The sequence below is a fragment of the Callorhinus ursinus genome, unplaced genomic scaffold (genome assembly GCF_003265705.2).
Source record: "Callorhinus ursinus isolate GAN/ISIS: 27379988/994484 unplaced genomic scaffold, GSC_fseal_2.0 scaffold8, whole genome shotgun sequence".
Classification (NCBI taxonomy): domain Eukaryota; kingdom Metazoa; phylum Chordata; class Mammalia; order Carnivora; family Otariidae; genus Callorhinus; species Callorhinus ursinus.
In genome coordinates, this window is record NW_027397070.1 from 47,277,369 (window position 1) to 47,303,996 (window position 26,628).

The 26,628-nt window shown below is 44.2% G+C and overlaps 1 protein-coding gene across 1 annotated transcript in view; it reads left to right on the plus strand.

The window, feature by feature from the left end:
* The first annotated feature begins 21,262 nt into the window (after nucleotides 1-21,262).
* The window catches only part of BATF (basic leucine zipper ATF-like transcription factor), a 21,627-nt gene continuing 16,261 nt past the window's right edge, over nucleotides 21,263-26,628 (plus strand). The window contains exons 1-2 of the mRNA XM_025869626.2: nucleotides 21,263-21,565; nucleotides 23,894-23,998. Coding sequence (XP_025725411.1) covers nucleotides 21,503-21,565; nucleotides 23,894-23,998 — 168 coding nt within the window. The 5' untranslated portion in view covers nucleotides 21,263-21,502. The remainder of the gene's footprint in view (nucleotides 21,566-23,893; nucleotides 23,999-26,628) is intronic.

Here is a 26,628-nt window from a genome sequence, read left to right on the forward strand (position 1 = left end):
GAGGAACCACAGTCCGGAAACGGGGCATGTTGTTGAGGGGGAACTTTCTGCTCTTTCTTAAAGGAAGCCCTAGGCCTGGTGATGGCAATTTGACCCAGACTCCAGAAGGAATGGGACTTCAGAGAAGATGTTAATCCATTTTTTTTTTTTTTTGGCAAAGATTTTTAGTCAGCGGTCTTCACGGCTACATGAATGGGAGAGGAGGCGCCCCAATGGTCACTTGAGCCATTGTGCTACGTACTGGAGAGCAAAGATGAAGTAAGACCTTCCTGGCTCCCAGTTAGTGAGTGAGACGGACATGGGGATACATTTCCATAGCCATGAGATGTAAAGGCCACGATAAAGCAATGTGCAAGGAAGGGTGGTCCCTGAAGAACATCCAACCTGGTGGGTCAGACACTTTCCTAGCGGGGATGACGACTGAGCGGAGGCCTAAGGGGTAGACAGGAGTTGGCCAGACCAGAGAGGGTAAGGGACAATCCAGAGGAAACAGCGAGTATAGAAGAGCAGTGTTGAGAAACCCAACGGTGGCTTCCGAGAAGGACAAGTGACCGGAGCTGCTGGAGCGTGACATCTCCAGGCTTTTGCCAGAAAGCTTGCCAGACAGAAGACCTGCAGATCTGAGTCTCCAAATGCTTTGTGCGCTCTATCCAATTTTCCTGAGCATGCAAAAATTGTCTATGTATATTTTTAACATAGATGTACAACATATGCGTTTACGAAGCAGTATGTGTATATTTATTTACAAAATAGGTATTAGTTCTTATACTAATATGTTAAATATGATCGTAGCTTCTTCATTTCCTTCTTGCCTTTTTTTTTTTTTGATAAAAATACACACAGAAATTCTAAAATATTCCCCCCGCCCCCCCAGTGCCCTGTGAAGAACTGCTCCGCAGACGAGATCTGAGCCCCTGCAGAGTCTGGGCCACCATCTCCTCCTCAGAATCAGCCAGATGTGTGGCCGTGGCCTGAGTCACAGCCACAGCTGATAGGCCCTGTGCTGGGTGATTCAGATCAGGAGCAACAGCGTAGACTTCTAGAAACCCCTGTGCCTGGTGATTCCCAGTCTGAATTCCTGGATGTGCATACCCCTGTGACAGGGCTTTTTCTTTTTCTGAGAAGGTAACTGAAATCTGGACCTTATGGCTTGAGGGCGGTCAACAGAAAAGTGTAGAATTCACCAAGGCTGCTCTCTTCCTGTTGACCTTCCCTTTTCTTTGCCTCTGGCCTGAGAGTCAGGACTTTCTTTCCTTCTTTTGTTTTTTAAGACTGATTGATTGATTGATTGATGATTGATTGATTTGACGCAGAGAGAGCGCACAAGCAGGGGGAGCGGCAGGCAGATGGAGAGGGAGAAGCAGGCTCCCTGCTGAGGAAGGAGCCAACGACTTCAACGACGGGGCAGGGCTCGATCCCAGGACCCCGGGATCATGACCTGAGCCCAAGGCAGACGCTTAACAACTGAGCCACCCAGGCGCCCCGAGTCAGGACTTCCTGAGGCCCTGGAGCCTCCTCTTGTCCTTGGGGCTGAGCTCCTCCCAGATGAAATGCTTAATGAGGGCTCTCGGAGGACAACCCCCCGAGCTTTAAACAACGGCACACTGACGCCAACACAACCAACATGGGGGGAATGGCTCACTGTGCTAAATTCTTTATAGCCCTGTTCTCCTCTAACTCCCCCAGCGACCCCACAGGGGCAGGGTGTATTGGTCTGAGGATCCCCACTCCCCAGTCAGGAAATGAGCCTGGGCGAGCCTTACTCACTTAGGAGCCACAGCAGTGTGGACCCCGGATAGGCAGGATTCCCAATCCCAGGTCCCAGCGGCTCTCCCCACAGTAGAAAGCTCCAGAGACTGGACTTTGGATCCCCAGCTTCTGTCGCCATGCCTTTGAAGCTGCTATCCTCTTAGGTTCTGCTCACCAAGCCAGGACTAAAACAAGTCCAGTGAAAAGAGGGTGGCCCGATGGTATTTACTCAGAACTGTAGGGCATAAAATGGTTACATAAATAAATACTTTAAATGGTAAAAAAATTTTAAAAATCATTGCTTTGTTGAGGTATAATTGATACACAAAAATGCACATAACTAATGTACACATTTGGATGAGTTTGCACATATGTATATACCCGTGATATCATCACCACAATCAAGGTCATAAACAAATCTAACACCTCCAAAGGACTCCTTGTGTCCTTTTGCTGTGTGTGTGTGTGTGTGTGTGTGTGTGTCTTAAGAACAGTTAACAGGAGCTATAGCCTCTCAACAACTTTTTTTTTTTAAGATTTTATTTTTAAGTAATCTCTACATCCAGTGTGGGGCTCGAACCCACAACCCCTGAGATCAAGAGTCACACGCTCCACTGACTGAGCCAGCCAGGCGCTCCTCAACAGGTTTTTAAGTGCACAACACCAAATCGTTAATTATAGGCACTATGTGGTACAGCATATCTCTAGAACTTATTCATCTTGCACAACCGTTAACTTTATACCCATTGAACAACTGGCTCCTCTTTCCCCTCCTCCCACTCCCTGTCAACCACCATTCTCTTTTCTGCTTAAATAAATAAAAAGTTAAATCTAAGATTTTTAACAAATGAAACTGTAGGGCACCTTGTATGCCTGGTCACCTTCTGCTTCCCTGGCATGTGTTCTAACCAGGAAGGAGCGGGGAGAAGCCATAGGATCAGTTTGTCTGTTGGATGGAGGTAAAAGGAGAAACTTTGTCCACAAGATTACTAGAGTGGAGTTTTGTTGCTGTTGCTATTGGTTTGAACTACTATAAAAATGACTCATGGACGTGGTAATAACATTTCAAACAATTATAAAAAAGATAAAGAAAATGTGAAAGTTTTCTGCATCTCCCAGCCTTTACTCCTAGACCTACTCTCTGGAAGTCAATGTTTAAAATCGTATTTGGGTTTTGTGCTTCTGGTGGTTATATCCAGAATTCTAAAATATGTTTGCACTTCTCTTCCCCAACTTATCCCCTTTAGATATTATTTAAAGACCCCCCCTCTTATTCTGAATACTGAGGAATTTAATTCGGTTGTATTTCACCTCATTTTCCCCACCTCCCAATTTTATTTTTTTAAAGATTTTATTCATTCATTTGACAGAGGGAGTGCACAAGCAGGGGGAGCGGCAGGCAAAGGGAGAAGCGGGCTCTCCGCTGAGCAGAGAGCCTGATGCGGGACTTGATCCTAGGACCCCAGGATCAATGACCTGAGCTGAAGGTAGACGCCCAACTGACTGAGCCACCCAGGTGCCCCCCTCAACCTCCAGGTTTTTACTTGTATTTTAATTTTGGGTCTATTAGTCGTCTTTATCACTTTAGACATTTTACTGAAATCTGTATTTCTTGGTCTGTCACCTTCTGCAGAGTCCTTTTCACTATATATCTTGCTCACACTATGTAAGTCATTTGCAAGTCATCTCAATGGGATTTTCCTGTCAGGCACATGGGCTCAGTCCATCCTAATCCAGAGGTCTGATGTAGTTTTAAAAGTAATCTTGGGGGGTACCTGGGTGGCTCAGTTGGTTAAGCTGGGAGGGGAGCCTGCTTCTCCCTCTCCTTCTGCACCTCCCTCTGCTCATGCTGTCTCTCTCTCTCTCAAATAAATAAATAAAATCTTAAATAAAATAAAATAAAAGTAATCTTAGGGCACCTGGGTAGCTCAGTGGGTTAAGTGTCCAACTCTTGATTTCAGCTCAGGTCATGATCTCAGGGTTGTGAGACTGAGCCCTGCGTTGGGCTCTGTCCTCAGTATGGAGTCTGCTTAAGATTCTCTCCCTTTGGGTGCCTGGGTGGCTCAGTTGGTTAAGCGACTGCCTTTGGCTCAGGTCACGATCCTGGAGTCCCGGGATCGAGTCCCACATCGGGCTCCCTGCTCAGCAGGGAGTCTGCTTCTCCCTCTGGCCCTCTTCCCTCTCGTGCTTTCTATCTGTCATTCTCTCTCTCTCAAAGAAATAAATAAAATCTTTAAAAAAAAAAAAGATTCTCTCCCTTCCCCTCTGCTCCTCCCACCCCTGCTCACACTCTCTTTCACCAGAAAAAAAAAAAAAGAGTTTAATAGTAATCTTTAGGTAATAACAAAATTAGAAAACCCACTGGTACATCTGTTTTCTAGCCCCTAGCCCTAATCTTACCATATGTCTTCATGGATCCAAGGAAGCTACACTGACCAGTAGAAAGAGAGGAATAAGAATTTTGTATCTTCTTGTATACCTTGAGGGTGATAATGGGCAATCAGGGGCTGTTAAATACTCTATCCTACCTACTTCCAGAGAAGAAATATAAATCAAATGTCTTCTAAATTAATTCCACAGTTAATTCAGATTCTCTTTACAATAAATTCATGAGAAGTTTCTTCTCATTTATGTGAATTCCTCTCTATTTAAAAGAATGGCTTGCAGGGAAAACGAGTCCTTCCTTCCCTATGTGGCACTCAGTAAGAAGTTACATGGGCCTCGCCATTAGTCTCGTCACCTAGGTTTCTGAGGATGATTACCGTGGGAGAGACTAGATTAAAAGAAAGTTGGAAGATCACAGGGAGCACGGGCAATATGGGAACATGTATGTCCAAACATGGAGACTCTGTAAGTTAAGACAAACCACACTTTGGTTGCTGAGGAACGAGAGAGACAACAGAGTTTTGTGTGACATGAATTGGGAAACTTGACACCTGCATACCTGAGACTCACAAGGAGGAGGGTGGCCAATCTTGTGTGGGTTCATCTATTTTATTGAGCAATACAAGCCACCCACCTGTCTATATAGTACCTTTGCTCCCACAACAGCCACAGTCTTAGAAATGTATGGAGATGTTCTAAAATTTCAGTCTCTTGTAGGTATGTAATAGTTGAAAGTCACTTTTATTATCATCACAGGATATGTGTTTGCTAGAGAAAATAGTGAGATGGTCATTGTTAACATTGTAAACAGATAGTGTACAGTCTCCTGATTAAATATATAAATGTATTTTCTTAAGAAAAACAGGACCATGATAAAGATAATGTTTTTTTAACCCACTTTTTATTTTAATATGTTGAACATCTTTGTATATCATTAATTTTTTTATTAAATATTCTTCTGTAACATTATTTGTCACGGGGGCACAGTGTTCTGTCTTACCATTGTCTCTCTGGTCAGTCTCCTTTCATGTGCTAAATTGGATTTTTGCTTATCTGCTAAAGAATGCACATTTCCAACAATTTTTTCAGTCTTCTAGAAAAACAACAGAGCCTCTGGTCTCCAACGTCCTCTCCTTCCATGATCGGTTTTGCTCTGAGTCAACTCCTTACTGTACTTCTTTGCTGTCATCTCAATAGGGATTGGGGAAGAGGGGGATATTTGGTGATTCTCCCAGCCAAACAGCAGTTCAATCTCAGCGGCCTTGCCTCTTTGAATAGTCTTTTCATTCAGTTATTCACTATTCTATTGCATGTTGCTATGATGGTTAATTTTGTGTATCAACTTGATTAGGCCACGAGGAGCCCAGATATTTGGTCAAACATTATTCTGAGGGTTTTTGTAAGGGTGTTTCTGGATGAGTTTAACATTTAAATTGATAGACTTAATAAAGCAGATTCCTCCCGTTGAGAGTTTAGTTAAATTACTTCATGGTATTGCTGCCTTGGCATCCATTTTGTTTGGCCAAGTGGCCTGTAGGGATTTAAAGCCAACACTAGCCCCTCATGCAAGCACATGCCCTAGATGACAGCCCACAGAGTCACAAGCAAATGTAAGAGCCTGATGTGACTCCCCAACAGTGCTGTGATCAACAATGCCCCTTACTTCCCAGGGTCTTCCCCTTGTGCACCCCTTAGATAAGACCCCCATGGATCTTACCCAAACCCTGCCCTTCTTGGTTTAAATTGACCTACCTGGCTTCTTCCTGGGAACCCCAAAGCACTTTACCCACAGACTCTAATAAAGGCCCATGCTACAGGCCCTATCACTCTCTCTGCTTATACCATGCCTTGACCTCCCAATGTGACTCCTTGAGGTATACTGTGTATTTCCTCCAGGACCCGTGAATAATAAACATTTCCCTCTCAATTTCTCTTATGGCCTTTTGTTGAACTAGGGTTCACCATTCCAAACCCCGAGTTTCAGTTAACAAATGTTAATTTTACAAAGTCCAAACACCTCCTTAATGTGGTAGGCTTCATGTAATCGGTTGGAGGCCTGAATAAAACAAAAAGGCCAACAGTCTCTCCAGATGTGAGGGAATTCCTCCTACCTACAAGCTAGGACATTGTTTTTTCCTGTCTTCAGGCTCAAATTGAAATATCAATTCTTCCTGGATCTCAAGCCTTCTGGCCTTTGGACTGGAATGACACTTTTGTCGCTCCTATTTCTCAGACCTTCCAACTTAGTTTGGATCTACACATCAGCTCTCCTAGGTCTCCAGCTTGCTGATTGCAGATCTTGGAACTTGTTGAGCCAATTCTTTATAATAAATTTCCCCCTCTTTCTCCCTCTCTCACCAAACACACACACTCTCTCTCTACACACACACACACACACACACACACACACTCTCTCTCTCTCTCTCTCTCTCACACACACACACACACACATACATTTATTGATTCTGTTTCTCTGGAGAACCCAAACTATTACATACTACATACCTACAAGAGACATTGACTTTTTTCTTAAAAAGCTGTTAAAAAATTAAGGGAAATTTAATATATTTCCAGATAAACAAAAACTGAGAAAATTTATTACGAGCAGACCTACCCCACAAGAAATACTAAAGGGAGTTCTTCAGGTTGAAATGAAAGAATGATAGACAGCAACTTGAATCTGTATGAAGAAATAAAGAGCACTGGCAATGATAACTATAGTGATTAAAAGACAATATAAATGTATATTTTGTTCATGACACTTTTGTCTCCAATCTTATTTAAAAGATAACTGCATAAAACAATAATTATAAATCTGTGTTGATAAGCGTAGAATGTATAAAGTAGTAATTTGTATGACAATATTAGCACAAAGTAAGGAGGAATGGAGTTTATAGGAGAATTTTTATTTGTATATTATTGCAATTAAGTTTATATTAACCCAAACTAGATTGCTATAAGATGTTAATTGTAATCCCCAGGGCAGCCACTAAGAAAATAACTCAAAAGGTATTGTAAAGAGAAAATAAGGAAATTAAAATTGTACACTAGAAAATATCTACTTAACACAAAAGCAGGAAGTAATGAGGAAATAGAGGCACAAAAAATGCATAAGGCACTTAGAAAACAAGTAGGAAAATGGCAGACATAAATCCTACCTTATGGGCAATCACATGAAATTTGAATGCATTAACACTCCAATCAAAAGGCAGCGACTGGCAAAATGGATTTAAAACATATAGAATCAATCACATGTTATCTATAAGAAACACACTAGATTCAGATACAAAAATAGGGTGAATATAGTAGAATCAGAAAACATATACTATATAAAATAGGCTTGAAGATAACTATCACTACTGTGGCAAAGGACATTTTATGAAAATAAAAGAGTCAATCCATCAAGAAGACATAATTATAAATATGTACGCATCTAACAGCAAAGTCCTTAAAATATAGGAAGCAGGGGTGAGCATCTGACTCTTGATCGCAGCTTGGGTCTTGATCTCAGGGTCATGAGTTCAAGCCCCATGTTGGGCTCCATACTGGGTGTGGAGCCTATTTTTAAAAATAAATAAATCAAATATAATACAGGAAGCAAAAACTGACAAAATTGAAGGGAGAAATAGACAATTCAAAAATAATAATTCAAGACTACAGTAATCTACTTTCAAATAGACAGAACAGACTAGACATAAGATTAAGGAAAAAAAATAGAAAACTCAAACAACACTCTAGGCCAACTAAACCAGACATCAACAGAATATTGCACCCAACAAAATTTTGGAGAACACACATTCTTCTCTAGTGCACCATGGAATATTTTCCAGAATAGACAATTGGGGTTGTTTTTGCCTTTTTTAAAAAAAGATTTATTTATTTATTTGAGAGAGAGAGAATGGGGGGAGGGACAGGAGAGGGAGAGACTCTGAAGCAGACTCCCTGCTGGGCAGAGCTTGATCTCATGACTCTGAGATCATGACCTGAGCTGAAATCAGGAGTTGGATGCTTAGCCAATTGAGTCACCCAGGCGCCCCCAAAATAGACCATTTGTTGAGCTATAAAACAAGTCTCAGTAAAGTTATAAAGATAGAAATTATACAAAGTGTGTTCTCCAACCACAGTGGAATGAAAGTAGAAATCAGTGACAGAAAAAAGTTGGGAAATTCACAAATATGTGGATACTAAATAATACACTCCTGAATTACCAAAGTATCAAATAAGAAGTCATAAGGGAAATTAGAAAATACTTCCTGATGAATGAAAACAAAAACATAACAACCCAAAATGTATAAGATGCATCTAAAACCATACTTAGAGGGAAATTTATAGCTGTGCGTGCCTATATTAGAAAAGAAGAAAGATCTTGAATCAGTAACCCAAATCTCCACCCTAAGAAACTAGGAAAAGAAGGGCAAACTCACCTGAAGGAAGAAGAAAGGGAATAAAAATAATTAAAGCAGGGGCGCCTGGGTGGCTCAGTCGGTTAAGCAGCTGCCTTCAGCTCAGGTCATGATCTGGGATCGAGCCCCACATCGGGCTCCCTGCTCGGCGGAGAGCCTGCTTCTCCCTCACCCTCTGTCTGCCGCTCTGCCTACTTGTGCTTTCTCTCTATGTCTGTTAAATAAATAAAAATCTTAAAAAAAATAATTAAAGCAGATGTAAATGAAATAGAAAATAGAGAAAAATAGAAAAACTCAATGAAACTGAAAGGTGGTCCTTTGAAAAAGATCAACATAGTTGAAAAACCTTTAGCTTGACTGCGGAAAAAAAAGAGAAATAGAAGACTCAGATTACTAAAATCAAGAATGAGGAAAGGATATTCTTTTGCTCTTAAGGAAATAAAAAGATTAGGATTATAAGAGAATACTATCAACAATTGTATGCAAACAAATTGGACAACCTAGATAAAATGGAAAAATTCCTAGAAAGATACAAACTACTGAAACTTAGTCAAGAAGAAATGGAAAATCTAAATAGACTGAAAACAAATAAAGGAACTGAATTAGTAGTCAAGCACTTGCCACAAAGAAAAGCCTAGGACCGGGCGCCTGGGTGGCTCAGTTGGTTAAGCGACTGCCTTAGGCTCAGGTCATGATCCCGGAATTCCGGGATCGAGTCCCGCATCGGGCTCCCTGCTCAGCAGGGAATCTGCTTCTCCCTTTGACCCTCCCCCCTCTCATGCTCTCTCTCTCTCTCTCATTCTCGCTCTCAAATAAATAAATAAATAAAGTCTTTAAAAAAAAAGAAAAGCCTAGGACCAAATGGCTTCACTGGTGAATTCTACCAAATGTTTAAAGAATAATTAACAAAAATTAGAAAAAGAGGAAAATTAGAAGAGGAGAGAATACTTCTCAACTCATTCTATGAGGCTAGTATTACCCTGATACCTAAGCTAGAGAAATAAATCCTAAGAAAAGAACACTACAGACTACTATCCCATAGGAATATAGATGCAAAAATCCTCAACAAAATACTAGCAAATTGAATCTGACAACATATAAAAAGGATTGTATGCCATGACCAGGTGGAACTTATCTCAGAAATGCAAAATTGTTTCAACATACAAAAAGTAATCAATGTAATACACCATATTAATAGAATAAAGAACAAACTCCACATAATCATCTCAATAGATGGAGAAAAAGTTTTTGATGAATCCAACAGTTTTTCATGATAACTTCCACAAACCTGAAGTAAAAGAGAACTTCCCCAACATAATAAAAAATGTCCAGGAAAAACCCATAGCTAACATTATGCTTAATAGTGAAAGTGTGACTGAAAGTTTTCCCACGAAGATCAGGAACAAAAAAAGGATATCTACTCTCAGCACTTCTATTCAACATTGTATTGGAATTTTTAGCTAGGGAAATTAGGCAAGAAAAAGAAATAAAAACATCCAGATTGGAAAGTAAAAAGTAAAAGTATCTCTATCTACAGATGACATGACCTTTTATAGAGAAAATCCTAAGGAATAAGGAATACACACACACACACAATTGTTAGAGCTAATAAAGAAGTTCAACAAGGTTGCAGAATATAAGATCCATATAGAAAAATCAATTATATTGCTATACACTAGCAATGAATGGTCAAAGATGAAATGGAGAAAACAATCCTATTTGTAGCAACATCAAAAAGAATAAAATACTTAGAACTACAGTTAACCAAGGGGCGCCTGGGTGGCTCAGTCTTTAAGTGTCTGCCTTCGGCTCAGGCCATGATCCCAGGGTCCTGGGATCGAGCCCTACATCGGGCTCCCTGCTCCGCAGGAAGGCTGCTTCTCCCTCTCCCACTCCCCCTGCTTGTGTTTCTGCTCTTGCTGTCTCTCTCTCTCTGTCAAATAAAGAAATAAAAAAAATCTTTAAAAGAAAATAATAAAGTTAACCAAAAAAGTGTAAACCTTATATACTAAAAACTATAAAAAATCACTGAAAGAAATGAAAGAAGACCCAGATAAGTGGAAAGATGTGCCATGTTCATGGTTTGGAAGACTTAATATTGTTAAGAGGGCAATGCTTTCCAAACTGATCTGCAGATCAGATGCAATCCATATCATTTCCCAGTTGCACTTTTTGCAGAAATTGACAAGCTAGTCCTAAAATGTATATGGTATTACAAGGGTTCCAGAATATCCTTAAAAAATCTTGAAAAAAAGAATAAAGTTGGAGACTCACATTTCTCAGTTTCAAAACTTCATAAAAGACAGGATGGTACTGGCATAAATATAGACATATAAATCAGTAGAAGAGATTTTAGAGTCCAGAAACAAACCCTTATATTTATATTAACTGATTTTTGACAAAGGTGCCAAAACCATTCAATGAAGAAAGAATAGTCTTTTCAAAAAATGGTGCTGGAACAACTGGATATTCACATGCAAAAGAATGTTTGGATCCCTATCACATACCATACCAAAATTAATTCAAAATGGATCAAAAACCTAAATATAAGATTTAAGACTACAAAACTCTGAGAAGAAAATGTTGGTGTAAATCTTTGTGACTTTGGGTTTAGCAATAGTTTCTTAGATATGACACCAAAAGCACAAGCAACCAAAGGGAAAAAAAATACATAATGTGGACTTCATTATAATTAAAAATGTTTGTGTTTAAAAGAATACTATCAAGAAAGTGAAAGACATTATTTCAACAAAAAAAGTAAGTCATCAAACTCAGGTTTAACTAATTTCAGCAAGAGTATAACAGTAGTTATAATTAAAATTTGAAGAAGAGTTCAATTCATCTTCCTACAGATTTGTGATTAAAATCACTCACTCCAGATTATTTCAAAGTCTTGTCCCAACTATCATAAAATGATTACACTGTGTTCAACAATCCCCAGAACCTCACTAAAAAGCCAGTGTAGATACAGTATATCAATCAGGTAAAATCCTCTATACCCAAAATTTATAACACACTATAGCATAATTTAAAAAAAAAAAAAAAAGGAAAGTAGGTCGGTGCACCTGGGTGGCTCAGTTGGTTAAGCGTCTGCCTTCGGATCAGGTCTTGATCCTGAGGTCTTGGGATTGAACCCCGTGTGGGGCCCCCTGCTCAGTGGGGAGTCTGCGTCTCCTTCTCTCCCCACTCCCCACTTGTGCTTTCTCACTCTCTCTCTAATAAATAAATAAAATCTTAATTAAAAAAAAAAGAAAGTAGGGATGCCTGGGTGGCTCAGTCGGTTGAGTGTCCAACTCTTGATGTCAGCTCAGGTCATGATCTCAGGGTCATGAGAAGGAGCCCCACATCAGACTCCTCACTCAGTAGGGAGTCTGCTTGAGATTCTCTCTTTGCCTCTTGCTCTGTCCCTCCTCCCACTCTCTCTCAAATAAATAAATAAATAAATCTTTAAAAATGAAAAAAGAAAGTAAAAGGCAACCCACAGAAAATATTTGTAAATAGTATATCTAATAAAGATTTAGTATCCAGAATATACAAAGAACTCTCACAACTCAACAATAAAAAAGGCCATTTTTTAAATGAGCAAAGGATTAGAATAGATATTTCTTCAAAGAAGATGTATAAATGGCCAATAAGCATATGAAAAGATGTTCAACATCATTAGTTATCAGCAAATGCAAGTCAAAACCACAATGAGATGCCACTTCACACCCAGTAGGATAATTGTAATCAAAAAGATGGTTAACAAATGTTGATGAAGATGTGGAGAACTGGAAATCTTCATAGATGGCTAGCGACTGTAAAATGGGGCAGCTGCTGTGGAAACCCATCTGGTAGTTTCTCAAAAGCTAAACCTAGAGTGACACATGACCCAGTAATGCCTTTCCTACCTGTATGCCCAAGAGAATTGAAAATATATGTCCATGCAAAAACTTGTACACAGATGTTTGTAGCAGCATTATTCATAATTGCCAAAATGAAGGAACCACCCATATGTCCATCAATTGGTAAACGGACAAACAAAATATGGTATGTCTATACAATTGATTATTTTTGGGCCATTGAAAGGAATGAAGTTCTGACACATGCTACAACATAGAAAACATTATGTCAAGTGAAAGAAGCCAGTCACAAAAGGCCACATGTTGTACAATTCCTGTATACGAAATGTTCAGGGGCTTGAGGGAGAAGGGAATAGATAGTAACTGGTAACAGGTACAGAGTTTCTTTTGGGGGCGATAAAAACGTTCTGTAATTAGATGGTAGTTGCACAGCTCTGTGAATATACTAAAAACCACTGGATTGTGCATTTTAAAAGGGTAAATTTCATGGTAGGTGAATTATATCTCAATTTAAAAATACACTAAGGAATATGAGCAAGTAGAGTGTATCCTAGGAATGCAAGGTTGGTTTAACATTCAAGAAGCAATTGAAGTGGGGCCCCTGGGTGGCTCAGTCAGTTGAGCATCCAACTCTTGATTTCAGCTCAGGTCATGATCTCAAGGTCATGAGGTGGAGCCCCTCATGGGGCTCAGAGCTCAGCAGGGAGTCTGCTTTAAGATTTCTCTCCCTCTCCCTCTGGCCCTCCCTTTGCTCATGCATGTGCTCTTTCTCTCTCAAATAAATAAATAAATGTAAAATGAGAGAGAGAGAATCGATTGATGTGGTTCATCTCAATAATGGAATAAAGCAGGGAAACCATGAAACTGTATCAATAGATTCAGAAAAGGCATTTGACAAAATTCAACATAGATTCAAGATGAAGGCTATCAGCAATCTAGAAATAGAAGGGAATTTCCTCAACCTGATAAAACAGAACCTATAAAAATAAACCTGTAGCTCACATTAGACTTAGTGATAGAAGACTGAGTGCTTATCTCTTAAGATCAGAAGGTGAGGATGTTTACTCTCAACCCCTTTATTCCACATTGCACTGTACAAAAGACAAATGCAATAAAGCAAGGAGAAAAGTCAAAGGTGTTGGAAGGGAAAGAGTAAAACCATCTTCACTCACAGACAATGTAAGCATCTGAGAAAATCCTGAGGAATCCACATAAAAGCTACTCGAACTCATAAATGACTATGGCAAGGTTGCTGGTATTTTCTTCTAGGTATTCGCGCCAGAGAAATGAAAGCATATGTCCCCAAAAAGACTTATACGTGAATATGCATAGCCACTTTATTGATAATTGTCAAAACCGGAGGACAGCTCAAATGTCCGCCAGTTGGTGAGTAGCTAACGAGTTGCCTTTGGAGGAGGCCTCTTAGTTCCGGCCCTGTAGCTACGGAAACTTTGCTGGAGAGGGTAGAGAGGCACCCAATGGAAACACAAGGTAAGCAATTCTAACCTGGCCTGGAGATGCCCAGCTGAGGAGCAGAGAACACCTGGTTGGGAGGTAGAGACGAGGGCTGTCCGGCAGGAGAGGGGTGAAGGTCGCAGACGGGGCTGTGAGGCCCAGGAAGCAGGAACAGAGAAAGGCTAGACTGGCACAGCAACCACGAGGAGGGTGACTTTGGGAAAAAATGTGTAAAGAGGATTTTTAGAATGTTGGTACGTGATGTGCTTCCCTCTTCCCAGTGTTCTTTTGGACGAGACCCAGGACTGGGATGGGCCCTGATGCTTACGAGGCACAAATACTGAACACTTGAAGTATGTCCCATGCCGTGATGTGGGCCCCGTCATCCCCGTGACATAAACTGAGGCACAGAGTTTTTAAGTGCTCTGCCCAAGATCACGTTACTAAGTGGCAGAGCCAGAACATTCAATTTCATATTCAAACCTCAAGCTGATAAGCCATTTCCTTTTCTCTGACCTTCTGCCCTGGCCACAGCTCCCTTCATACCCTCTCAGGGTTGGGTGGGTGAGGGGGTGAGGGAGAGGTTCCCCAAAGTGATTTGGTTCAGGCCTCACATTCCCAGTGCACCTTATCTCCAGATGAGGTCATATATCCCGTCAGAGACTCTCAACCAGGCCTGAGAGAAGGGGGGATTCCTTCTCCCTGTCTGACAGTACCACCTCCCATGAGTCATGAATTGATACTTGTATAAATCTCATGATTACCTAGTTCTAGCACAAATACATTGTTTTTAAAATATACCCTAATTTTTGTTACCTCGTTTTCACAGATCTTGGTTTTTAATCCGGCGGAAAACTAAAAAGTGGAGTGGCCCTTCTCGACCTCTGAGAGGCCTTGCTCCCTCCCCTCTGAAGGAAGCAAGGAAGAAGGGAAGGTGCCAGAAGCAGCCATGCTGATGCCCACTCTGGGAGCTGCCAGCAAACCACACACAGAGGCTTTGACGGGATCTGTGAGGAAGCTACCAGGTCCAGATGGACAAGGAAAATGTTGCTATTGGGCGCTTGTTCTTTAACTCAGTGGTTCTCACCTGGGGCCATGTTGGCCCCCGCCCCAGAGGGCATTGGGCCAGGTTTGGAAACATTTTTGAGTTTCACAAGTGTGGGGAGGGGGTGACTGGCATCTAGTGGGTAGAGACCAGAGATGTTCCTCAACATCCTACAATACTCAGGACAGCCCCCACATCAAGGAGTCATCTACCTAAAACGTCAAAGTGCCTCAGTGGAGAAACCCTGCTTTAACCCTTGGGGGCCCACTGGGAGCAGGGCTGCCACGCCCTTCTAAGAAGCTTCTACAGGTTCTCATCTGGGCTTGAAGCCAGAGAGGTTTGGACTACAGGCTATGCCCTCGGGGGATTTCCCTGCCTTCACCTGGCCACCCCCTCTGGGCCCTTTGCTGGAGAGCTCTGCCCTCAGGTAAATGTTTTCTCTACATGTTTGGGAAACTTCAAGAAAAATCCCCTTTAGCCCCCTTGTAAGCAGTGAAGAGGTACCGTATAGTGAAAAAAAAAATTAAGACAGCTAGGGGATTTTTATTATTTAAGTTAAATAAATAAAAGCAGCAGTTGACCCTTCAGATGTCAAAGGTAGCACATCCACCAGCTGGCCCTCAAAATGGCACTCAGATGGAACTGGGGGCGGGAAGAGTGGGGTTAGTATTCATGAATTCATGTTCTAGCCTGGGAGCTGGGAATTATGACCTCGGGCGTGCGGGGCTGGGGTGGAGCCTGAGGGGTGTGGGCCGCAGCTGAGGGAAAGGCCGCCCACTTCTCCCCCAGCTGCCAACCACCTCAGTGTGGGGCCCTTGGGGAAAGTCTAGTCTTTCCTAACTAGAGAGTGGGCTCTTCGGGAATGAATGCATTGGACTGAAGTTGAGTTCACAAGCGAACTGCCTCTCAGTGGAAAAGGTACAGGGACTGAAATGCAGCTGGTAGCCCCGTGGCTGACAACACTGAGCACCTGGCAGGAGAGGGGAGGGCCGCCAACACTTCCTGACCCTCAGTCCCCCTCAGGGCCCCCAGTCTTGCGTGGCATGCTTTGGTGGCCTAAACTCTGGGGTGAACTTAAACGGGTCAAGTACCAGCTCAAAGCAGAGGATGAGAACAGATTCGGAGCCAGTTAACTTCAGGGCGCTGGAACCTGGTTGGTGTGTGTGTGCCCCAGGCAGCTGAGAGAGTGAACAGAGAGGCCAGACGGGTCGGTGGCGTCTCTTCCTCCTGGGCCAGGAAGCCTACCTGGACTGGGAGGCCACAAACTGCCCCCTCCTGGAGAAATGTGCTTCGAGATTTCCCCTAGTCAAAAGACTGCTTGTTAGAACCACCTTGGGGAGCTTTTTAAAAATACCCTTGCTCAGACCAATTAGATCGGATTAGCTGAGGGTAGGTCCCAAGCGAGTATTTCCTTCCTTCTTTTTGGCCTTGGGAGATTTTGTACCTCCTTCCAGGGAGGGAAGCTTGACTTCTGAAATGACTCTCCTGAAGGAAAAGTACCTAGCTCTATAGGCAGCCCCCCACCCCACAAGGGGGAGGCACACCATGGACACTCAGGAGGTTTCTGCTCTGCTTGGTTCCCCTGTTGGTTCAGCCCCTTTCCTTCATGACTTGGACACAGCATTCTTGCTCTTGTAAGACACAGGTCAATTAGATCCCAAAGTCTTGGAAATGAGCTGAGTTTCAGCAGGCATTGGACTGAGTTGAGTCAACCCTTGAATAACTTTGGGGTTAGGGGTGCTGACCCCCTGTCCAGTTGAAAATCCACATATAACTTCTGACTCCCCCAAAACTTAACTACTAATAAGCCTGTGGTTGACCAGCAGCCTTACTGATAAACAATCTCTTAACACCCATTTTTGTATGTGACATATATTATACACTCTGTATTCTTCCAAAAAAGTAAGCTAGAGAAAAGAAAATGTTTAAAAGATTGTAAGGAAGAGAAAATACATTTACAGTGCTATACTGAATCCCTCCCAAATCTGCATATAAGGGGGCCCATGCAGACAGGTTAAGTAACTTAGCCTCAAGGTCACCAGCTAATAAGTGAAGAGCTGGGCTCGCAGACCAATCTGGCCTCAGAGTCTGCTGCTCTCAACCCGAGAAAAGACAGTCATGAGCTAATGAGTTGGGACTTTTTCCCTTTGCCAAACTTAGACTCACAAAGTAGACTCCAGCATTTCTTCCTCTCTTTCATTCCCTTCCACCAAGTTTACACCTGGGGAGAGGGAAAGGGATCTTCCTAAGGTCACAAAGTGATTGGATGCAGAGCTAGGAGCAAAATGCTGCCCCTTGACTCCCTCCTGGTCTCACAGCAGATTGCTTGCATCCAGCTAAACGTCCCCTCAGAAATCCGTTTGGAAAGTGTGGTGGTTTTAAGAAATGTCCAGACAAGTTCTTGGATATTCCTCCCTTCAAGAGATGGAGCCTCCTTTGCCTCCCCTCCTGTGTGGGCTGGACTTAGAGTCTCACTTCTACCGAACATAATAAAGCAGAAGCGTTGGGAGATCAGGTTATAAAAGGCACTTCCACATTCTCCTCTCTCTTTCTCTCTCTCTCCGATTGATTGTTCTGGGGAAGTCAGCTGCCATGTGTGACCTTAAAAAATTTACTTAACTTCTCTGTGCCTCAGGATTTCACATCCATGAAATGGGGGGAATATTACCTCCTAGGACTGTTGTGAGAATTGAATGAATCAATTTATGTGTCTGGCACATAGTAAGTGATCTTTAGCAAGGATGCTGGGCACAATTGTACAAACTGTTCACTGTTGAAGAGCCCCAGCTTTAGAAGTCGAATAGGGCCTCACCAGTCCGTGTCCTTTGGCCTGAGATTGCCTACCAAGAGGTGGCACTGTTTTCTCAATTGTACCAGGACCACGCAGGAGCCAACAACCATCCTGACCCGTGTTCCTGATCAGCATAAGGGATTTAAGTGTCTGGTAAATGTTACCTTAGCATTATCCTGAGGCTTTGGGCTGATGTCTACTGAGCTATAGTACAACCGTTACTTGGTGGCTTCATGGAGTTCTCCAGAATCACCTCAGGAGGATGCCAGTATCCCAAGCCTTGTTATGACCTTTCAGACACAGATAAAAAATAAAAATTAATGTAAAAATATTGAAAATGTAAAAAGCTTAAAATCATGCATGGCAACACCGTGTATTACTTCAGGTATATGTATAGATACGGTTCAACTGTAGAGAAATGTGGGGATATTAAGACCATATTCTGAAAAATGGTCACCCTTGGGGTGGGGATGGAGTGAGGTTAGGAAGGGGTGGACAGTACAGAGGTCTTCAGCTCCATTCATAAGTCATTTCTTAAGTTTAATGGTGGATACACAAGTGTCTATTCTTTAATCTTAATTATATAAAAATAATTCATAATCAGTACTAATGAAAGAGACCATCTTTCTGTGTAAGAGATAGTTTTTCACTTTTATCTTCTTTAGTCTCTGTGAAATATTAAACCCAAATATTGATTTGGAACCACAGACTCACGCAATCATTCCTTCAACAAGTATTTACCACTGAACGATAGAATGCTCAAAGAGCAAAGAACTTCATCTGAACGTTATAACACTGATAATAACCTTGGTTATTTGACTACTTCCCCTTCTTTCTATGAGGGGCTCTGTCTTATTCCTACGTATGATTTCTGCTACATAATAAGCATTAATAAATGTTAAATTAAATTGAATAAAACATAAATATGACAGTTTTTATCCTTACAGAACTTTCCATACACTAAGGGTGAGAAAAGGTCTAGGATAATGCAGGTCATGATAAGTGCCCTAAGTCTGAGCAAAGTCCTGTGGGAATTCATTCATACATTTATTCACTTGACAACTATTTATTAGGCACCTACTAGGCCCTGGGCATGTGATCGTCAACAAGAGAGACGCGGTCATCGGTTTTTACATCGCTCACTTCTTACCACCTTCATCACTACCTTACTGGTCCACGCCACCAACATCTTTTACTTGGTTTATTACAATAATAATAATAACCCAATGTCGTAATCCTGACTAGTCTCCCTACTTCCACTGTATTCCTCTATAGTAAAATCTCAACTGCATCCGGAAAGATCTCACTAAAACCCAAGTTAGAGCTCATCACTCCTCTGCTCTAAAACCTTCAATGGCTCCTCACCTGGGGGGGATTTGCAGAAATGGCCACAGGTCCTTAAATCTCTTATCGAGAGGTGAAGTCTATTTCTCAACCCCCTGAGTCTAGGCCAGCCTTGGGATTTTCTTTGTCCAGAAGAATGTACCAACTGTGAGCCCAGGCCTCGGGAGGTTTTGAACCCTTCTGTGCTTACTCTTGGAATCCTGCAGCTGCTAGATAAACAAGCCTGTTGAGGAAGCGGGGCGCGGGGGGTGGGGTGGGGTGCGGCAGCACGTGCCGCAGAGCTGACCTAGGCAAGGCCCTCGAATTATCAGCCAACCTACCAGCTGGCTGAAGACACAGACAAGAGCCCAGCCTTGCCCAGCCTTTCCCAGAACCTTCCAGATGACCCACAGACTCATGAGCTAAATAAATGGTTGTTTTAAGCCATTGAATTTTTTTTCGTGGTTTGCTAGGCAGCAAAAGCAAACGGATTCATCATCTCATTCTGGGAAAAAGTCAAAGCACTGACTATATCTCCCGTATGCAGAACATTGCCTGATGCATGGTAGGTGCTCAATAACCATTTGTCGAATTAAATTCATAAATGGAGTTAGTGTCATGAGGGAAACGGGGGGGGGAACTAAGTAAATAAACTAGTAAAATGACAAAATTTGTAAGTGCTATGAAGTACACAACTAATGGCTGGGGTGGAGAACCACAGAGTGAAAGTGGGAAGGTGGTATTCCTGAGGCTCCCCATGTCTTTCAGGATAAAAGCCTTTATCATGGCCTCCAAGACCCTACCCCACCTGGCTCTGATACATGCCAGCTTCATCTTCTGCTAGTCCTCGAATACACCAAACACTCACACCTCAGGTCGTTGCCAGAATGCTCCCTCCCTTCCTTCCCTTCCTTTGAGTCGCTGCTCAGATGCCCCCCTTTCAGTAAGGTCTTCCTGACCACTCTGTAGAAATAGTAACCCAATGACCCCCAGCATTCCCTAACCTCCCCTCCCTTTCTTCTTCTCCACAGCACTTGTCACCAGCCGATGTATTATATATCAACTTTTGTTTGCTGTCTGCCTCCTGCACTCGAATGTATCTTCCAGGAGGGAAGGAATTTTGTTTTGCTCAGTATACCCTTAGGACAACAGTGCCTTCAGACAGAAATCCCGCCAGTGGATCCAAAATCCTTTAGGGGCCATGCTTCCTATCAATCCTAAGACTAGCAACACAAGCGTTTGGCTTCGAGTCACCCTGGGAATAAAGCAAGGGCTTTTTAAAAAGCCAAAATGCCCAGGTGAGTGTTGCATTGCTTACTGAGAACTCTACAAATGTGCTCACAGAAGACTAAACACTACAAGTAACACCTGTCTTCAGAGCGTATTTTACCGTCTGCTAGGGGCATTCTCATCCGTGCTACCATTTGCTTCTGGAAACAGCCCTGAGAGGCAGGCAGGGCAGATTTTATCACTCTCCATTTACAGATGGAGCTAGAGGGGCACTGAGCTCTGCTGAGCTCCGCAAGGCAAGGCCAGCAGGCATTCTGGTAAAGTCCGAATGCAAGTCCCAGTTGGTGTGGCTCTGGGTACAGTGCTCATTTCACTATTTCTTACTGTTCCTCCAACCTGGGCTTTGACCCGGTGACCCTCCGGAATCATTAAGATTCGAAGCCAATCTTGAGCTCCTGGAAGACCCTCAACACAGGAGGCTTCTCTTCCCTAAAGACAGCATGCCGCCGAGAGGCGTAGGTGACGAACAGGCATCTGGAACATCCACTGCAGAGCCTACCGGTGGCTTCCAGATCTCCCCGGGCCTCTTCTGTGCGGTAGTCAGGCGAGGACCAGGCTCCAGGGTGGGGCGAGGAAGGCCTGCCACAGGGCAGGATGGGCAGCTGCTTTTGGGTAAAAACCAGAAAGAAATCCCAGTCTCCCTGCTTTATTTGGGTTTAAGAATCAAGTCGGCTGACAACGGAAACTCTTTCCCTGCTGCCCTCTCCTTTCGGCCCATGTTGACAGGAGACGGACTTGCTAATTCGGGCTGGGGTTTTTCCCTGCCTGGGCTGTTTTTCTCTTTTATCTTCATCAATTGAAGAGAGCTGCTCTGCCTTTTCAAACAGTCGGAAGGTATCTGGGGTTTTGTGTATTTTTTTTCTTCCTTTCATATCATTCTGTGGGTCTTTTCCCAGATATGTATTTTCTCTCAAATTAACTTCTAACTTGTTTAAGTTTCCGCCCATGTGACTTCCAGTGTGAGTTACCAGAAACCACAAGAGAGAGAGCGCGCGCGCGAGCCCCGAAGCGAGCGACATGTCCCTGTGGGGAGCAGTGCCTCTGCACCCCCGAGTGAGGAGGACGCAGGGGTCAGAGGCGGCTGCAGGGCGGGCAGAGGAGGGACCTGTGCAGGGGGGTGAGCTGGTGGCCTGGCAGCAGTCAGGAAGGGAGGCCGGCTGGTGACCGGAGAGCCCCGAGGCGCCTGGGGGCCGTGTGGAGAGCCCGGAAGATTGCAGCCATGCCTCACAGCTCCGACAGCAGCGACTCCAGCTTCAGCCGCTCTCCTCCCCCGGGCAAACAGGTAGAAGCCCCCCTTTCCCTGCAACCCACCTTCCCTTTCCCTGCGGAGGTGGGGGCAGTCGGAGGGCGACGGTGGCCTGTCCAGGGAGCCGAGGAGCCAGGAAGTGGCTGGCGGCAGGAGCACCCTGTCACACTTACGACGACGGGGTGTTGGCGGCTAAAGCTGCGCCTGTTGGCGGAGACCCTCCTCCTGCACCCGCGCCGCCAAAGCCCCTTTTCCTCTCCGTTCGCAACCGGGCCCCCTGCCTCCGCCTCCCCCCACCCGGGGCCCCCCGCCGCACGAAGCTTTCTAGGAAGCCAGGAGGAGACCGTGCGGCCAAGAACCCTGGTCTCTCAGAGGGAAGGGTCCACCGTTCTCCAGGGCGGTAGGGACGCGAGAGGCACCGCGTTGCGGAGGCTGCTGGCCTGCCCAGCCCATGCGTGTGGTTTCGCGGGAGGCAGCCATCAGGGCAAGGGAGGGAAGCGGCAGGGAAAAGCGAAGAAGGAAAAAAAAAAATAGCTAGCTAGAGGAGGAAGCCAGGCAAGCCCAGAAGAATCTCTCGTATCTCCTGGGGCACTGGCCAGCAGAGAGGGATGCAGGGAGCTGCCACCAAAGCCTCTTTCCCCTGTGGCTTCTGGACGGGAGGAAGGAGTCAGGAGGCGGCATCCGAGCTTGCTGGAGACACTCCCAGCTCAGCTCTGGGGAAACCAGAGCGATTGAGGTAGAGAGTCTGGGAGCGTTTGGAATCGAGATTGTGACTTCCAAGTCAAAAGTTTTCAGCTGGAGGCTTGCCCCCAAAACGGGACACCCTGCCTGCCCCCAAAGCTTCTGGAGCTTTCTCTTCACCAAATTCCTTGACATCCCTCTCCAGAGAAAGGCTTCTTCCTTCTCACCCGATACATCAAGGGATTAACATTGCTTCTCCAACTTTGTGGTTTAAAAACCACATTCTTTCCTTAGCACAGATATCCAAGAGGGCTTGCAAGATGCTGCAGCGGAAATAAAAGTATCTAAACAGATAATAGAGCATCTGTCATCAACGTCGTGCAGAAGGGCAGCAGGTTGGGAGGAGTCATACTGGAGACCTCTAGTGGGCAAACAGTCCAGTCCTGTGCTCCAGATGGCATCACGCTGGCTCAGGCTGCCTGGAAGTCTGTACTCTTCTTAGGAAGGAAATTACTCATGGCTTCCATGGTAACCTAGTTAGTTCCCCATGCCCCTTAGAGAAAAGCACTTCCTTCCCATCTAACCCGATGCCCTCCTACTGCAATGGCCTGGAAGTCTTGGGCACACTGGTGGGACTTATGCTTGCTGAGCACAGAGACTTGCCCCAGGAACAGTGCCCTTGGATCCTGTGTGGGCATGAGAGGGAACAGGACGGGGGTGTGGAAGGGTTTGATTCAGACTCCTATACTTATCCTGCAGTATCTTGGGGGGAGAGCTGGAGCTAACCTCTCTGCCCAAGGAGAGGACATGTCGATCTGTGGAATATACTTAGAGGACGCCCAGAGGTCCTTTCGCCCTAAGCACCCATCCACTACCTGCCGCAGCCAGGTAATCTCTGCCATTAAAGCTGTTCTTGGCCTCTAGTTTGTATTACGCATTGTGCTCAGGGCCACGGGGAATGTCAAGGTCACTGAGCATAATGAAGGGAATGCAGGAGAAAAAGAGGCAGATCTGGGATGGGGACCCCAGCCCAGGGATGTGGCAGAAGACACGTGGGTACAAACCAGTGAGGGGCGGGAAGTGGCTTGGAAAGGCATCAGACGTAGCCTCAGAAGATGGAAGGCCTGGCCTACTGTAGGCTCCTGGGCAAGCCCTTTGAGCCTCAGTCTCCTCACATATAAGATAGAAACAATAATATTAACTGCACAGAATGGAGGAATTAAACAAGAGCACCTCTGAAAAAGCACTTGCATGGAAGTTGGCACATAGTAGGTGCTCAGCAAAGTTTTGGGGGGAAAAATAGCAAGAAAATTCTAGGCCAAAAAGTGAGAGAGTAAGGGTGGAGCAGCCCTGAAGGGAGGAGAGGTGATAAAACACACTTCATCGCCTTAACCATTTTTTTTTTTTTCCCAAATACAGCCCTATCAAGGCCCCAGGGTCTTTTTCCTCTTCCTGTAGCTTTGGCCAAAATAGCTATAGGGACCTAAGAGAGCATAACAGTGTGGGGAAGAGTTCTCTCTTGGGCTCAGCCTTTTGGAAAGCGGGGGGGGGGGGTGAAGGGGCAAATGAAAAGACGTGAAGAAATGCAAGGATGGGCGGCCGGATACCAAACAGCACGAGAACCTGCTTTCACTCAGAAGAGAGGAGCACACTCACCTGATTCCCCTCACATCTGCTTCCCAGGACCCATCCGATGATGTGAGAAAAGTTCAGAGAAGGGAGAAAAATCGCATTGCTGCCCAGAAGAGCCGACAGAGGCAGACACAGAAAGCCGACACCTTGCACTTGGTGAGTGTTCAGAACTTTCTTCAACCTCTTGAGCCTGAGGCTTTGCTCCCCACCACCCGTGGATGCTTGGAGCACAGCTTTGAGTCTGCCTGCATGGGGCTATGGGTCTGGGGGGGGGTAAGCGGAGGAGTCGGGCTACGGGGTGCAGTAAGGAGGAGAGGCTCTCCTCTGGGTGTATTGAGAAGATTTAGTAGCAAGGAATGAGCCAGGGAGCTGAAAAAGAAAGGAGCCCTTCTTCCTGACCCCCTGAGAGGGCATGAGGTGTAAATGAGTCGATCGACTGTATGAAGGAGGGAGGCTGGGTGGAAGCAGAACCACCTAATCAGAGATGGGGTAGCCAGAGAGAGCTCTATCCCTCTCGAGCCTGGAGAGCAGAAGGCAGGCTTGTCTTTGGGAAGAATTTAGAAGGTGTTAAGCACTTTGGGGGAGCCCAGGATCCCGGTGCGAGGATTGCCTATGGTCCCACCCCCTAGGAGGCCAGTTGGCAGCCACCCTGGTCCCTACATTTGGGACAAGGAGGTCCACAGGGTGCTGCATGTTACTCCTCTTTCCAGAACATCATTAAGGTTTTATTCTGAAATATCTTTCATGGTATCCCAAGGGGTCTGTGAAAGATGCGGTTTCAAGTGCACTTCTCTGGGATGGTCCCTATTCTGGTTGAGTTGCCTCCAGTCTCAAACTTTCTAGAGAAGGCCTTGACCCCTGGCTTGAGTGGGAGCCTAGGGTAATGCTGAACTGCAAGTCCACTGGAGGACCAAGGCCCTGGTCAATGTTTCTGAATTCTGGCTGCATGTTTCACAGAGCGGTGCTTCCTCCTTGTCTCCCATACCTTACCACCTTAGCCCTCTTCATTCTGCGCCTTCATTTGGTCCTTGGTCAACCAACTCTTACTTCACTGGCTCCAACCTCTACCATCTCCTCGCCCCTTCCTCTAGCAACCCCGCCTCCCTGTCCTTCCTCCTGAACCATTCCTGAACCTCTCGCAGCCTAGTCCTTCACTTCAATGGTAAAGGACAATTGGTACCCAAAATAAGTATGTTTGTGTTTATTTGAAAGATTACCATGGCAATCAGCCAGTTAGAATAGTTGTTTTAATTTTATCAAGAAAAAGTAAGATGTAGTTTTAGGGGGAAGAAGAGATGCTTCTTTTAGCTTTGTAAGGAAGCAGAGAACGGTCTGCACCAACATCTCTGACTAGAGGCTTGTGTTTTATTAGAATGTATTCAGCATATCTTCCATTGCGTTCCAACATAGTTTTCAGTTCATAAGTATTTGTTGAATTGAAAAAAAAGGAATGAATGAACAACAAATTCTTTCTTCTTTTTGATAATTATGAGCAGCTGCCTAAATGTGAAGCTGTCGGTGACACTGCTACTTACATGTTCTCTGTGATGTCAATATGATTTAGGGTCTTAACACACTCCCTCCCGTTTACTATTTGAAGCTTGAAAATCTGTGATCACTCACTCATCTCTATCAGAGGCTGATTCTAATTCAATATTCTTTAGAGCAAACAAATACATAAAAATTGGAAAGGATAAAACCTTCCTTTTTGTATAAGTGGACAGTGTCCCGAGACTGTAAATCTATGCGCTTTATAAGTTTGTACTATTAAAAAAAATAGTAAAAATTATGGGTAGCTCAGCGGCTCTACAGTCAGAAGTACAGGGTTTGAATCCTAGCTCTACCACTTGCTATCTGTGTGACAGATCTTAGAGACATTCGACCTCCCTTAGAGTCAGTTTCCCTATCTATAGATTGGGAAATGACAGTAACTACCTCATAGAGATAGCGCATATAAAAAGCTCCACACAATGCCTGCCATATAATACTCAAAAAATTTAAGTATAGGGGCGCCTGGGTGGCTCAGTCGTTAAGCGTCTGCCTTCGGCTCAGGTCATGATCCCAGGTCTTGGGATCGAGCCCCGCATAGGGCTCCCTGCTCGGCAGGAAGCCTGCTTCTCCCTCTCCCACTCCCCCCCGCTTGTGTTCCCTCTCTCGCCGTGTCTCTCTCTGTCAAATAAATAAATAAAATCTTCAAAAAAATTTAAGTATAAAAAAGTAATTTTAATAATAGTTATTAATATAGAAGCAAGATAAATCACAACTGGGGCACCTGGGTGGCTCAGTCCATTAAGCATCAGACTGTTGATTTCAGCTCAAGTCAGCCCCTCCCTCTGCTTGTGTGTGTGCATCCTCTCTCTCTTTCTCTCTCAAAATAAATAAATAAGTCTTTTAAAAAAATTACAACTAAAATTATATATATATATATCAAAATCTCAGGGCTGAGAGATTTTTTAAAGGCTGGAAAGTTCAGACACACTTTCGATGCTTGAGATTCCTCTATACACTCTCCCCGCAACCTCCACCAACGAAATGGTCCCCAGTGTATGCCTGTTCACTTCTAATGACAGAGAGCTCTTTTCCTCCTGATATGAGCAGAGGAAGCATCCCTATCTTGAGCTATACTACTGTTTCCCTGTAAATTCAACCCACTGGTCTTTGTTCAAGCCCAGGGGGACATATCAATGAGGGGAACATGTATGTTTCTTTGCTGTGCAAGTTTTTCAATGGATTCAGCTGTCTCTCTCTCTCTCTCTCTCTCTCTCTCTCTCTCTCTCTCTCTCTCT